Source organism: Eschscholzia californica, unplaced genomic scaffold (genome assembly GCF_041429995.1).
Source record: "Eschscholzia californica isolate CP2 unplaced genomic scaffold, dmEscCali1.0.p SCAF_6, whole genome shotgun sequence".
Classification (NCBI taxonomy): Eukaryota; Viridiplantae; Streptophyta; class Magnoliopsida; order Ranunculales; family Papaveraceae; genus Eschscholzia; species Eschscholzia californica.
In genome coordinates, this window is record NW_028238483.1 from 2,755,815 (window position 1) to 2,770,731 (window position 14,917).

The window sequence follows — 14,917 nt, forward strand, 5'->3', positions numbered from 1 at the left end:
TTCGCCTTCAGATTGCGCCACGTGGCTACTAGCTGCCTTGGACAAATGATTTTGATCCCAACTTTGACTAGCTCTAGTTTTCTCGTCCAGACCCTGATTTGACTTCGACTTTCACCGTTAGGTCCGTTCTTGGGCTCTACTTCTCATCTGAATTAAACCTTGCCTAAGTTACCAGACTAAACACATGACCAAAATGCCCCTAGTATGCTTTTCTCCCGATTTTATCAGTTTTTCACATTGAACTCCATAAAAAGCACATGAGAAAAATAACAAACAACTCATTGAAATAACACCTCGAAATAGACTAACATGCCAAAGTAAAAAAGAATCAGATGGAACATTTTCATGTCTCATCAAACATCCCCAAACTTAGATTTTGCTAGTCCTCAAGCAAAACAGAAAAATGAAACTATACCTAACTCACCACTTTCGAAGGGATCACGATTACACTTAGCACGTGAAACAAGCCATTAAACCTCTAGGTTACCCTAGAGGACGAGTTTTGTCTCGTAAGGGTTTGTAGTGAATATACCCACAAAATTAAAAATCCAAAAGGTTACAAACCTAACATGGACTGAAAAATGTCTATCTAGTCAAATTTTATGAAAGCTAATAGAAATGAAATCCAAGTCAACCAGACCATACAAATGCTAAAACCCTCTTCACTAGTAATCTAGACACGAAGTGCACGTGACCGACCAAAGTGAGCATCATTTCGGTTCCGAAAAGACAAGACCTCGATTACCGTCTCAATAAATTTCGCCTCGACTATTGCCTCATGGTCATACACTCGAAAATTCAAGTCGCTCAGAAACAACTCACTCAATATGTAAGTATGAGTATGAAGACAACTCAACACATTACAAAAGACAGACTAAAATTTTCTTTGAACGGCCGATCTCATATAAAGGAAACAACCACTAATGCGGAATGAGGAAGTTAACCAACTATTCTCACCTGAACTACTTTCTAACAATGCTTCCTAGAGGGCAATAGACACTAAGGTTGAACTAGAACTCTTTATAACTCGACGTCTTCAAATATTCAAGAACTACTTTAAGGGATAAACACTTCAACAAAACTAAACACTTTTTTTGCTCTTCTTTTATTTATTTATTTATTTATTTTTCTAATTTTCATTTTTCAATGCACTTATGGTAATAAAACTCAAAATACACAAAGTACTTTCTCGACACTTTCCCTGGGTATTATTCTCTTCATTTTGCGTCATGCCTTATTTTCATGGTTCTAAATGATGGATGAGGTTTCTATCTTCCTCTAGTTGACACTGCTTTCAAGTTTCTCAGACTACAAGAGAATGGTTGGCATCCTTGAGGACATCCCTGGTGGTTGTAAAATTTGAACTCAAGAGATACAATGAGTTCTTCTTTCAGTATTGCGAGGTTGAGTAGCTTTTCATTCTACTTGGAGTAACGCAAAAGAGATCACTCAAAGAACAATACGAAGGCCCAGAATCTCACATGGGTTAAGTCTCGACTAATAATTAATCTAGTTCTCTCAGAATTGTCTACTTTCACCTATCTAACACCCACAAGGCTAGTGCACAGACAACCTCAAGACTCGAAATTTGTGGAAAAACCTTTAGCAAAACACAACCAACTAGACTATATAACATTAAGAAGCAAAAATATCTAGACTCACTGTTTCAATCCAAAAATTTAAAATTTTGAACCCTTTTGAATTTTTGAAATAAGGATTTATTAAACAGTTCAATCCACTATCCCCAAACTTAAGTCGAACATTGCCCTCAATGTTCCGAAGACTAGGCAAAATAACAGGATGAGGGAATGTATTAGGAGATTCCAACGTCTTAAGCGTGGTTGCCTCCCAGAAAGGGTTAAGGTTAACGTCTTCAGCCAGACTATACAGATGACGAAACAAAATAGAAAGAATTATACCTACTGGATTACGAATGTGTGACTATCCGTAAACCAATAATCGAAACATCTGTGGCTCCACCCAAAATACAAAATTTTCAGTGGACGATAGTCTCACCTTTAAGTAATTTGGTGATAGTGTAGGTCAGATTATCAAGAAAGAAGGACAATCCCCAAAGTTAGACGACAATGAGGTCGTTAAGTTTGGCAATGTGCTAGAGAGAGTACAAACCAGATAGAAGGGGTCTTTATATGAATGATAAACAGAGGGAAAGAGTGCTTCAAAACCTACACATGGTTTCAAGGGCAAAATGCAAAGTAATCTAGAGGACTATCAATGACACCAACGCTTAAACTAAGGGTCTCTAGAACAGGTACTTCGAGTTCCTTCAGTGAAGAAAGCCTGCCATCGGACTCACACTACCTAGAAGTCGGTTGTAGATATAATTTCTTTTATCGTGCTATCATTGGTGTCCTTAAAGAATTCTAGATTTTCGCCTAAGTTAGGCGAATCACTACTCTCATTTAAAAAATTAATCAACAGTGATTCATCATCCTCAGTTGAGTCAAACCACTTCAAATCAACTTCAACTCTAGTGAACTCTTCATTATGGTCTGAAGGGATTTCAACTTTGGCGAACTGAGAGGATATCTCAATATTGGGCTCCATCGTTCTGAGATTTTAGGCTCACTAACGATGTTTTCGGGAGAAGGCCTCCTCGGAGATTCAGTTTAATTATCAAAAATCTCGTTTGGCTTCTTACGCGACGGAGGTCAGCACTCTCAAGACTAGAGAACTCCGGTATGTTAAACGTCAAGAAAAAGGAGAGGGCCCGTTTCTATAACATGAAATGCAATTGTCAGCAGATGGAGACGTTTCCAAAAACAAGGAGATAACTTCCTATGTGAGGGGGGAAGAACACGCGCGCCTTATGAGGAAGCAGTGTAAGCTGGGCTTCAAATCCGGATGAGAATGTGATCGTCTCATCTTTTTATCGGGAAAAAGGAATTAGAGAGAGTCTCCCTACAACGATGATGAATGGGACGATGGCGTTGTGGACTCCGTGGAAGTGTTGGGGAGTGATTCTAACGAAAGTTCTGCTTTTCCAGGAATTTTGTCAGAGTTGTGCCTTCTTCGAAGGCTAGTTCATTACATGTTATAAGCTTCTTTAGCTGACTATTCATAAAAGGTTTTGATGAGACAGTTGAGATCCACCTTGTTGTACCAAAATTACTATTTTGTAGCCTTAAGATATTGGGATTCCCCTTTAGAATGATTTTGTATATTGGATATAGGCAAGTTCCGTTAGTGAAGGATACTCGGTATTTAGGATAAATCGTGTTCCCGATCGTGCTTATCTTCTGGGTAAAGTTTCCTCCTAGCGGGACTCTTGTACCCCCAAGTTTAGTAAATATTAAAGATCTTCACCGACATGGACCTTTATTGTATTCGGGATTAAGTCGGTAAACCATTAGGTATGCTTCTACCCCCCCCCCCCCCCCCGCCCCCAATAATTCGCGATTGAGGTATCGGCCCCACTTACGCGGACCACCATTATCCTATCTGAGATCCCAGGGCAGACCTAGTTGTATTTGAGTAAGAGCAGGACTTTGCCGCCTAATATAATCGTACTCACCTAGTTCTTGGTTTGAGTGGTAGACCTCTTTAGGATTTGACCTCTTCGATAACTTGACATGGGTTGACCTGTTGGGGTTTTGGTTTTTTCTTGACTAATTGACCGTAGTCAACTGATGACCATTTTTTTTTATCATCACCAACAAAACAATAGTAATTTTAACGACCAGGACTTTGGGGAATAATAAAAAGTCTTCGGGGCATGAAGAATAAGGCAATCATGATTGACTTAGGGGGAGCATTTATTTTTAGCCCAAAAATAATTCTGATTGCATGTTAATCCTTATTCTTCATCTTCATCTTCACCCACAAATTCGGATAACTGCCACCACAGTTTCTGCCCATCGCCACTGTCACATTTCAAAATCATATAGAAAGGGAAATGGGTTGTTTGATGAGTGATTAGCAGGGGCGTGTTTAAGAGGGGGCGGGCAGGGCGTGCGCCCTTGGCCCCCCACCACCCAGAGGCCCATTTCTCGTGAAGGTCAAATTCGGTATGTATAACCAGCAATAAATTTTGAAACAGACAAAGTTGTTAGCTCTAATGGTAAAATATGTCCCTTAACAAACTTTTTTTTTGTTGTTGAACTAGATTTTCATTAATTTATAAAAACGTTATTACAATATTTATCAACTAAAATACAAGGAACATTCTTCCACGTCTTGCTTTTGTTTCTTTTCCTTGCCCATTTCGCTAATTTGTCTGCATTCGAGTTGAGTTCTCTCCTTGTGTATTTGAATTGGACCGCATCGAATTCTTTTCTACTTTCTCGAATTCTTCTGATGTGGATATGAGATTGCCAGCTAATTGTATGATGTTTGTTGTGAAGGTGTTTGATGAGATTGATGTTGTCACTTTCAATGATTATTGATTTATGATTCTTTGCTTTCGCCCATTCTAAACCGAATAAGATTGCCATGGCTTCACATTCTTCACTGTTTCTCGCTCTCGCTGATTTGACTTGCGCTGCTATAAATTTTGATTCTACATCATGAGCAATTAAACTGATTCCCGTATTGGATGTTACATTTAAGAACGATGCATCTACATTAATCTTAATAAAGTCAATGGTCGGAGGCTGCCATTTTTCTTTGGTTTTTTGGTTGTTTTTCTCGGGTTTTTTGTTATATTTCGGAAAGTTTTCTATCATTTTGATAATTTGATGGAGATCATTGATTTCATGTTGAAAACAGTGGTCACATCGTATTTTCCATAAGATCCATAGGATAGTAATAAAGTGAATATTCTCTTTCGTATAACAAAGGTCAGGATTTTCTTCCCACGAGAAGATCCACTCCTCAATGGACGTGATATTCTCTGAGATGATATTGAATTTGAACCATATATTTTTCGCTATAGCACAGTGTAATAGAGCATGCTCAATAGATTCAGTGTCTATGCAATTTGGGCATTTAGTGTTGTTATCAATGTATTTACCAATTCTCTCTCTAACCGGGAGAGCTTTGTTACAAATTTTCCATATGAAGATTTGGATACGTGGAATGGTCGGGAGAGACCAGATGAACTTCCAGTTATGAGAGCTAGGATTCTGGGTTATATTATTGGTGCTTAAGTGATGGTACATAGATGCAACAGTGAATTTACCCGATTTGGTGAGCTTCCATTTGAGTTGATCTTTACCTTCGTTGTTCACCGGGATGACTCTGATGAGGTTCTGAGTATTGGAATCAAAGTTGGCATTGAGTGCATCATTACTCCAATTGTTATTCGTGATAAGCTGAGCCACTTTGGTTAGATTGGAGTTGTTGTTGTTTATCAACGTTCCATTTATTTCAGGGTTCCAGTTGTCAGACCATATATTAATATCATTACCTGAGTTTACCTCCCAAGTGGATAGATTTTCAATGATGTTGTAGTGTTTTCTTATATTTTTCCAGATCCAAGAGTGATGTGCCTTTGCTGGGCCTGGGTTATCCGAGTTGGGAAAGTACTTAGCTTTGAGAAGTTTTGCCCACATAGCCTCCGTATTAGTTTTAAGTCTCCATGCCATCTTAGAGAGTAAAGCAGTATTGTCAAGTTCCGGTAGATGGATGCCCAGACCCCCCATGCTCTTCGGCAAGCAAATATATGACCAGGCTTTGGTGCATATACCCTTTAACTTACCCCACCAGAAGTTCCGTTGGACGGACTTGATGCGTTTGCTAATTCCTTTTGGAATTGCAAAGCATTGCATCTGATATCGGGGTACGGCTGCAGCTATGGCCGAGATGACCACAGTGCGACCAACTTGGGATAAAAAAGAATGATTCCATTTATTTAGCTTATTCTTGATCTGATCTAGTATATCCTTGAAAACCTTAGTTTTCCGAGCACCAATGAAAAGCTGAGATCCTAGGTATTTCTCCGAAGTGGAGGCATATTTGACTTTAAGCGCACGCATAATGAGGCGTTTGAATTTGGGATGCGAATTCTTGGAGTAAAAGATGTTGGACTTGGTGTAGTTAATCATTTGCCCCGAAGCTTCACAAAAGTCTTGGAGAATCTTCTTAAGGTTGTGAATGTTGTCGATAGTATTCTTGCCAAAAATGATGCAGTCATCTGCAAAAAGAAGATGGGAAATCTCAAGTTCAGAGTGATTAGTGGGAAAACCCAAAAACCTGTCTTGGCTATTATTTGACAGCAGCTTTCGACTAAGCCCTTCCATCGCAATCGTAAAGAGAAATGGCGAGAGTGGATCTCCTTGTCTAATACCCCTGGACGGATAGAATGTATTACCTGGCCGACCATTGATAAGCACTGCCATGGAGGATGTCGCGATACAAGCGTGAATCATTTTAATCCAGTGGTCTGCATATCCTAAACTTCTCATGATGTCCATAAGATATTTCTATTCTATTCTGTCAAACGCTTTGGACATATCTAACTTGAGACCAAAATAACCTGCAGCACCTTTCATTTTCTTGAACGAGTGAATGATTTCCTGACCCATAATAATGTTGTCGGTAATTTGTCTACCAGGGACATAGGCAGCTTGGAAAGGGGAGATGATAGGGTTTAAAGTATTTTTAAATCTCTCTGCCATCAGCTTGGTGATGATCTTGTAGGTGGTATTTAAGAGACTGATTGGACGGTAGTCTGCAGGAGTTTGGGGTGTGGGGGTTTTTGGAATAAGGCATATATGGGTGTGGTTTATTTCAGGGGGGAGGGATGCAGTAGTAAAGAAATTTTTAACCAGGTCGTAGATGTCTGAGTTGATAGTCTCCCAGTTTGATTGAAAGAAAAAAGGAGGGTAACCATCTGGGCCCGGGGCCGCCTCTTTTTTAAGACTATTTATAGCCCAGTCGATCTCGTCCTTGCTAGGGATGGCTAGAAGGGTTAGATTCTGATTATGGGTGATCGTAGGGTTGAAAAGATTAAGGGTATTGGGATCCTCTCTTGAGGTGATAGTGGTGCTGATGTTGAGGAGGTGGGAAGTGAAAATGTCTTGAATTTCTTTTACGTATTCTTTCCAATCTCCGTTATGATCTCTGATAGCGCTGATCTTGTTCGTTCTATTGCGCTGAATAGCCTGGGAATGGAAGAATTTGGTATTTTTATCTCCCAGGGTGATAAAGTTGTTTCTCGATTTTTCCTTCCATAGACTTTCTTGCTGGTTGTAGAGTTCTTCCAGTGCTAAATTGAGGCGGTTGTACTCTTCCTTGGATCTACTATTCTGCAGATTCTTAGTAATCCTCTTGATGTTGTTCTCAATGTTTCCAAAGACTTTCTTATTCCAATAAGTAAGCTTTTTACTAAGCTTCTTTAGATCCTTCTGGATGTTGTTCGGTTCTTGATTTTGTTTGATGTGATTCCAATTATCTTCGATAAAGGTGAAACAATCTGGGTGGGTCATCCAGGTTCTGATAAACTTGAAGGGTTTAGGGTGGGGTTGGCTAGTGTCTTTGTTATCCAGGAGAATCGGCAGATGATCAGACCCAACCGCATCTAGGTGTGTGACTCCAGAGGATTGAAATTGGAGAAGCCAAGGAAGATTTGCCATAGCCCTGTCCAGTCTTTCTTGAATCAGATGTTCACCATATTGTTTGTTACTCTAAGTGTAAGGATTGCCCTGGAAACCCAAATCCATAAGACCTATGTCGCTGATGATTTCCGTAATCCTAGGAGTATGTGAGCTGGTCCCTTCTGATCCACCACTTTTCTCTGTGGGATCGAGAATGCAGTTGAGATCCCCTATCACTATCCAGGGGAAGTCCTGGTTAACATTTAGATCATGGAGGGTATTCCAAGGTTTAAGCTTATTCTTGTTATAGGGGGATCCATAGAAGCCTGTAATCATAATAGGATTAGGACATTTGACATTGTTCATCTCAGCATGAATAATGTTGTTGTCAGAGTATTTAATCTTGATGTCTAGATGGTGCTTCCAGTAAAGAGCTAGGCCACCTTCTTTATTAATCGGCTCCACATAGTGACTAGAGTAGTTTTTGTTAATGGGAATAATTTTGTTCATATTATTGGATCTGTTTTTCGTTTCCGAGAGGAAGATGATGTCTGGTTGATTTTTCATGATAATCGCAAGGATGTGCTTTTTAGTGAGGAAGGATGAAGCTCCTCTGACATTCCAGCTTAAAATCGAAGGGTTTTCCATCGATGGGTGCCTTTAACCAATGAAAGGTATAGAGGCAGGCCTAAGGTAAGAATAAGAGCCGAATGTCTCCCCAACCCAAAGATAAAAGCCGCCTATCTGGGCACCACAGACGGAAGAACTAAGATAAAACAAACAGGAGCAATGGGAGAAACTAGAACAAGCTAAGTCTCAAAGTGAAAGAGAATACTGTATAGGTATACAAACTAAGGACTAAAATAAACCACCTAAATAAAATTTTACAGCAGCTAATAACAGAAGAAGAAAGAAATAAAATCTACAATTATAGAGAATATATCATACCCAAGAACTATAGAAATTCCATATGTCGCAGCTAACAAAAGGTCAGAAAAGCTTTCTAGCACATACCATGGAAGAACTGAAACAACTATCTCTATCTATCTCATACTAATTAGAGATATTATGCTGCTTAAAACAAAAGAGACTAGAACATACTAACAGAAGAGGAAGGAAGACAGAACCTGAAAACAAAACTAAACAAATATGGAATGAGAGAGAGAAAGAAGGGAGAGACGAACATTAAAACTTAATAATCTTTTTTTTTTTTTGAACTATTAAAACTTAATAAGCTACCAAGCAAACCAAAATAAGAGACATACCATAACAAAGACAGACACAGATATCCCTAATTTACAGAGAAGAAGAAAGTAAAGGTAACCGGAAAGAAATAGATACAGAGATGTCACTGACCACTATTTATATTAAAGAGCATTATAAGAAATCTAACAGTCTGTAATCAACCACAGAGAGGCATGAACTACTAATAATAGAAAGCAAATTAAAAGCAGTGACGAAGAAAGAGGCTAGACCAATATAATACAATATGATCGTATGAAATTGGTAGACGAATACCTACTCGAATAAGAGAGAGACTAACAAATAAAGAAGAAGCAAATACAACTCACTGTCTACTATAGGTGGGAGTGAAGGAAGTGAACTCTGATTAAAATTTTAATTTTCTACCAAGGCAAAAACAGGATTAAAGTCAAAGCTATCCACTTTTAATCAAATATTAGCATGAACCATGTGAAGTAACAGTAGATAGGTTATATTCTTATGCCTAAGTAAATTAAAAGAAAAATTAGATGTCTTCCCTGGTTTGGGCTGATCCTTCTTCATGGTATTGGTGACCTTCTCCTCGATGTACCGGCTTGCTGCTATTGTTGTTGGTTGTTGATTTCACATGCTGGGAAGTGATTAATCCTTTTTTTTGATATATCCCCTGTCTGTTTGAGAGTTTAGTGATGAAGGGGAATCATGTGTTGCCCTGCTGCAATGGGAAGGGGAAAGCCCCTTCGCCTGCACAGCACCGTATCCATTCATCTCCTGATGCAATCTCGATGAAGGGGAAAGCCCCTTCGCCTGCACAGCACGGCAGCAGATATGTTGCCCTGCTGCAATGGGAAGGCTTCCCCCTTCCTGGTCTTCTATTGAGTTGAAGATTTTTCTTTATGCCCCAAAGCTGTGGCCTTTTTAACATACCACTGCCCCCAACTAAAACCATCATCACCACTAAAAACAAAGTTTTAATTCCTCACAGTTACAACTATATATGAGTATATGAAAAGTTGATTTCATATTTTATCAGTTTATTTTTCAGGGTTATTTTGCGAAAGGGTCATACATAAGTACCGGGTTTTGCGAAAGGGGCATGCCCTTTTATTTTTTTGCAAAAGGGTCGTGGACTAGTGTTGACCAGTTAAGTTCTAACACCGTTAATCTAAATCCATTACTTAAAAAAATATATTGTTACATTTAAGAAATTTATGCGATTTTGACACTAAATTCGCAAAGGTGAAAATTAAGACATCCACCTTGAAAAACATTATTTTTCTAGATTTTCTAGCATTACATATTTAAATAATGAATTTCATAATCTAATACATGATGAATAAATGATATAATCAAAATATATTTATGTGAAATATAAAAAAAGGAAGCAAAATTTCAACTCCGGCATAAACAAGAGAGAAAAAAATCTAAAAGCACATGAATATAAATCTAAACTTTATTTTGTCTACTCAATTTAAAGAGTTAGAAAGTAAAAAGAATTTAAGAAGTGTGATGAGGATTCGTAAAAAAAAAGAATTAAAAAAAAGACCAAAAAACTGACGAAAAAAAACCCTAAACTCTTCTCTAGTCGGCACAATCTCTTGGTAAAACTCAAGCGACAACACCTCTTTTAATTTCTGATGAAAATCAAAGGTGGAAGAAAGAAAAAAAAAAAAAGAAGATGAAAAATGTTAACTATTCATGTAATGTGATGTTAAATTTAACATTTATTTAACAGTCAATGTTAGTCCACGACCCCTTCGCAAAATAACAAATAGTCATGTCCCTTTCGCAAAACCCGGTACTTATCTACGCCCCTGTCGCAAAATAACCCTATTTTTTATTATGTATACATTTCTTATAATAATATAAGTATATTCTTTTAATAACTAAAATGTAAAAATTACATTTTTACAAACCCCACTCCTAGCTTTTTAAGATATATATACACTTTTTATATATTACCAAAGGAATCAAACATATTACTAAAGAGTGCTTTTATTTAAGAGCTAGTAGATAAGATATATGTGTACCTAAACGAAACCTTCCACGGCTCTCCGCTTTATGTTAACCTTCAACCCATTTCGCACATGGAGATTTATAGCTGGTTTTGGAAATATATGGTTCTCTATTGCATCAATATGGAAGTTAAAGAGCACGGCTGCAATAACAGATTTCATCTGTGTGAAAGATATATCTTTACCTAAGCATGTCCTTGGTCCTTTGTTGAAGACAAAGAATTTCGACATGGGTTCGAAGCGTAGCTTACCATCTTCATCAATCCATCTCTCTGGCTTGAACTCCAAACAATCTTCTCCCCAAATCCATGGCATTCTTCCGACGGAATAAAATGAAATTATTATCTGCATTCCTGGCCTGACTGATGTCCCATCCGGAAGTACGTCTTCTGTTTCAACAGATTTGCTATTAAGAGGAACTGGAGGATACATTCTTAATGATTCACATATTGCTGCATGAAGATATGTTAGCCCTTTTAAATCATGGGAATCGAATACCCATGGCCATTTTTTCTCTATGTCTTCCTCTTTAACGTTTTTTGAATACAACAAAAGCCTTAGTTCTTCGAGGATTTTCATCTCAACAGAAGGTGTTTTAGAAACCAACCAGAAAAACCAAGTTAGGCCTGATCCAATTGTATCTCTTCCTGCTATAAATAGACTCAGCATGGCATCTCTCATAAACTTATCACTCTTGGAAATATCATCATTTGCTTTGATGTAAGAAGATAAGAGATCAACAGTATCTTTTCCTTTAAGAATTTCTTCTCTTTTGTGAGAAATATATCCTTGAAATATAAGATCTATTGTTCGATGAGCTTTACACAGCTTCCCCTCTGTACCAATTCTCAAGAAACTCAATAACTTCCATAAAAATATTGGCATTGCATGCCGATAGAGTACAGCTTCTTGTGCATCATCAAGTGCATTAGCTAATTCATTAGAAGGAAGCTCAATAGATAGATGTTTTTCATTTCTACCAAATATAAGACCCATATTACTATCGAAAGAAAATCTTAAGTACAGATCTTGCAGATCAATTGTTAACCTGTTTTTCGCAGCATGATCTAGAAATGGTACTAATTGTTCTTTTACCACTTTACGGGTCATGTTAGCGACTAGGACTTTAAACTCCATTGATGCAAATCCTGCATGAGCCATTTTTTTTTGTAGAAGCCATGCATCAGAATCAACATTGAACAACCCATCACCAAGAATGCTAAAAACTTGCCTGAAGTTTGAGCCTTTCGGAAAATTCTTGAAGTTTGTTTTAAGTATGTATTCTATGTTTTGAGGATGACAAGTTGCAACATATCTAAGTTTCGAAAAAATGGGTCCATCTACGAAGAAAGAACCTCTTGTGCTTCCAAGTGAAATAAATACCTCCGATAACCAATCAGGTAACCGGTTTGAATTCCATAGAAGGGAAGGAAGGGTACCGAAGAAAAGCACGTAGTTTATGGCTTGGCTGTTCTTTTTGAAGTAAAAAGCTAGAGAGAAAAGAGGAAGAACAATGAACAAGAAAAGAAGTGACCATCCATGGAAGAAAGCATTAAGGTGTAGAGAAGAAAGCAGATGATCAATATGAAAATAGGCCATGTATTGTCTTGAGTAGATGCAATGAAGAATTATAGATTGGGATTTAAATCAGATTATAAAGCGCCTTCTTTTAGGTATCATTCAATACTTTAGGTATATTTCAATAGTTTAGGTTACTTTCAATAGTTCAATCCTCCACAATTTTGAAAGTAAGTTTTAACTACTATGTTCTAACAATGTAATGAAACGTATGTTTAAAGGGAGCCTTTATATATGCTAAATGAAGGTGGGAATGACATATGCGTTTGTCAACCCTAGGAAGGTAGGGTCCGTACCAAGAGTCATTACACGTGACCTCCCAAAATTGCCGTCTTCATTTCTACACGCTTTAGTTGATCCCGCTATATTATTGTAATACACCCTGAAAGAAAAGAGAATTGTAGTGATTTGTATTGATTTTCATAGGTATTACATAAGATCATTATAAGGAGTAGTACAAGAGAAAAGTTTAAGCAATTGAACAATGTGGGACTATATTGGACTATATTTCTAACATTCCCCCTCAAACGAATGACTTTTGCTAGTGAAAAATTCATGAGTTTGCTAAACAAATTTGTAGATTTTGACTTGATGGAGGCATCAGTGTGAGGTTGCTATGTTGTTGTTTGTTGTTGATTTTGCTTTTCTTCACGTGAAGAAAAGTTGGCACCATTGCCAGGTTTTGTTGATGTTGATATTGTTGTTGATTTTGCTTTTCTTCACTTGAAGAAAAGTTGGCACCATTGCCAGGTTTTGATGTTGATGTTGTTGATTTTGCTTTTCTCCATATGAAGAAAAGTTGGCACCATTGCCAGGTATTGACAATTACTAACCATTGTCCGGTTGACAATTACTAACCATTGTCCGGTTTTGGAGATCTTCCTACCTTGGTTTTTAATAGCCCTTACACATGATTATTACTCCACCATCATCAATGCAATTCAAGTTTTTGATCTACTTGATTTTATGTGTTGTTGAACATAAACACTAACAATCATTCGATCTTGACCTTCCCACTTCTATTCTTCATTTATACTCTTTCTCATGTCTCCTCTTCTTTTGATCTTATAGAAAATATAATGGAACCAAGTAGCATACTAAAGTAACAAACATTTGAGAGTTCTCATCTTGGATATAAGAAGTATGAGCAAATCAATTGAAGAGAATTAACTCTTTTGCCATAAAGGAACCCACAAACATGTTTTCAAAAACATCAAAAGAAAACCATCTTTGAGAATAAGCATGATTTCTTTGATACATTCTATCAAACACTTCATGTGCATCTATTGTAAATCAAGGTTTTGGAGAATTATAAGTATAGTTTCAAGATAAACATGGGGTATATAACTATTCTAACAAAGAAATCCATGAATTCTTTTCCCCCTCTCTAATAGTTTTCCAATTTCTCTCAAAATATAACTTCATGGACCATGGATACACATAGATTTGATGTTGTGGAGGACTTGACATTTGAAATGCTTGAGATCATTGAAGAGTATATCATGTGATTTCTTCAACAAATCACTCTTCTTTGGATCTTTCATCTTCTTGTTAATCTTCATCATCTTCAAATACTATTGAGAAAAGTATTGAAGAATGATTAGATCTCAACACTAGAAGAGAACTACTCTTATTTGAAAGAAAGAAAAAAAAAATACTAAACTTGAACTAAAAACCGATAAAAGTCCGGCGGACGGTAGTCATTAATGGGACTACCGCCGCCGGCAAGCGGAAGACTCTATTGACTAACCCAAGAAAAAAAAACCTAGAAGCTCTTATACCATGAAAGAAAAGAGAATTGTAGTGATTTGTATTGATTTTCATAGGTATTACATAAGATCATTATAAGGAGTAGTACAAGAGAAAAGTTTAAGCAATTGAACAATGTGGGACTATATTGGACTATATTTCTAACACACCCCATCAAAATCGATTTTCAATAAACCTCTTGGAGGCGGCTTGCAATAGTCCACTTCTTTCACCAGCTGATAATCCATATGATGTTCAATACTGGTTTTTATGTTAGTACTAGGAGTTCGCGGAAGCTATCAAACCTATCCTTGAAATTGATCCGACTATAAAAATTAATCGAAAGCTAAGTCAAAAAATGAATATATAAATAGAATTAACGAGATTCGGCTTTAAAGCCTACGTCCTCGGGCGAACAAGAAAACTTTATTGAAGGATAGATGAAGACGACTCACACAACCCGCAAGTTCGTCCCAAGATGGTACCGTATAGAAAATAACCTTCTATACTAGATCTTCGACGACCGAGAAATTAAACACCGCTAAAAAAACAATGAATTAAATTTCTTTCACTTGCTCACACTCTATGTTGAATAGTTGTTCTGTTTGTATTGTTGTGTGATGTGAAATCTAGTGAACCTAAATACTAGGCTAACTAGACTAAAATAAAACTCGCAAGTGCACGAACCGTATGTGAATATGGCAAGTATTACGAGGTTGATCCCACGGAGATTTGTTTGGAATTAAACCTAAACCTAAAATTAACTAACAAACTTGAAAAGTGGACAATTGATTTTGAGAATAATTTGAGAAATTAAAAATTGAAACTTAGAAAACAAAATAAAGTTGTGATGAAAAA

At 37.2% G+C, this 14,917-nt stretch overlaps 1 protein-coding gene and 1 pseudogene across 2 annotated transcripts; both read right to left on the reverse strand.

The window, feature by feature from the left end:
- Window positions 1-7,586: 7,586 nt before the first annotated feature.
- LOC147530810 (uncharacterized) lies at window positions 7,587-8,144 on the reverse strand. Its single transcript, XM_086647164.1, has one exon. It carries the CDS (start codon window positions 8,142-8,144, stop codon window positions 7,587-7,589), a length of 558 nt encoding a protein of 185 aa, XP_086503290.1.
- Window positions 8,145-10,696: 2,552 nt separating this feature from the next.
- Window positions 10,697-12,454, reverse strand: LOC147530811 (alkane hydroxylase MAH1 pseudogene; annotated as a pseudogene). Its single transcript, XR_015227968.1, has one exon. The product of XR_015227968.1 is annotated as an alkane hydroxylase MAH1 pseudogene (transcript).
- Between the last annotated feature and the right edge of the window lie 2,463 nt (window positions 12,455-14,917).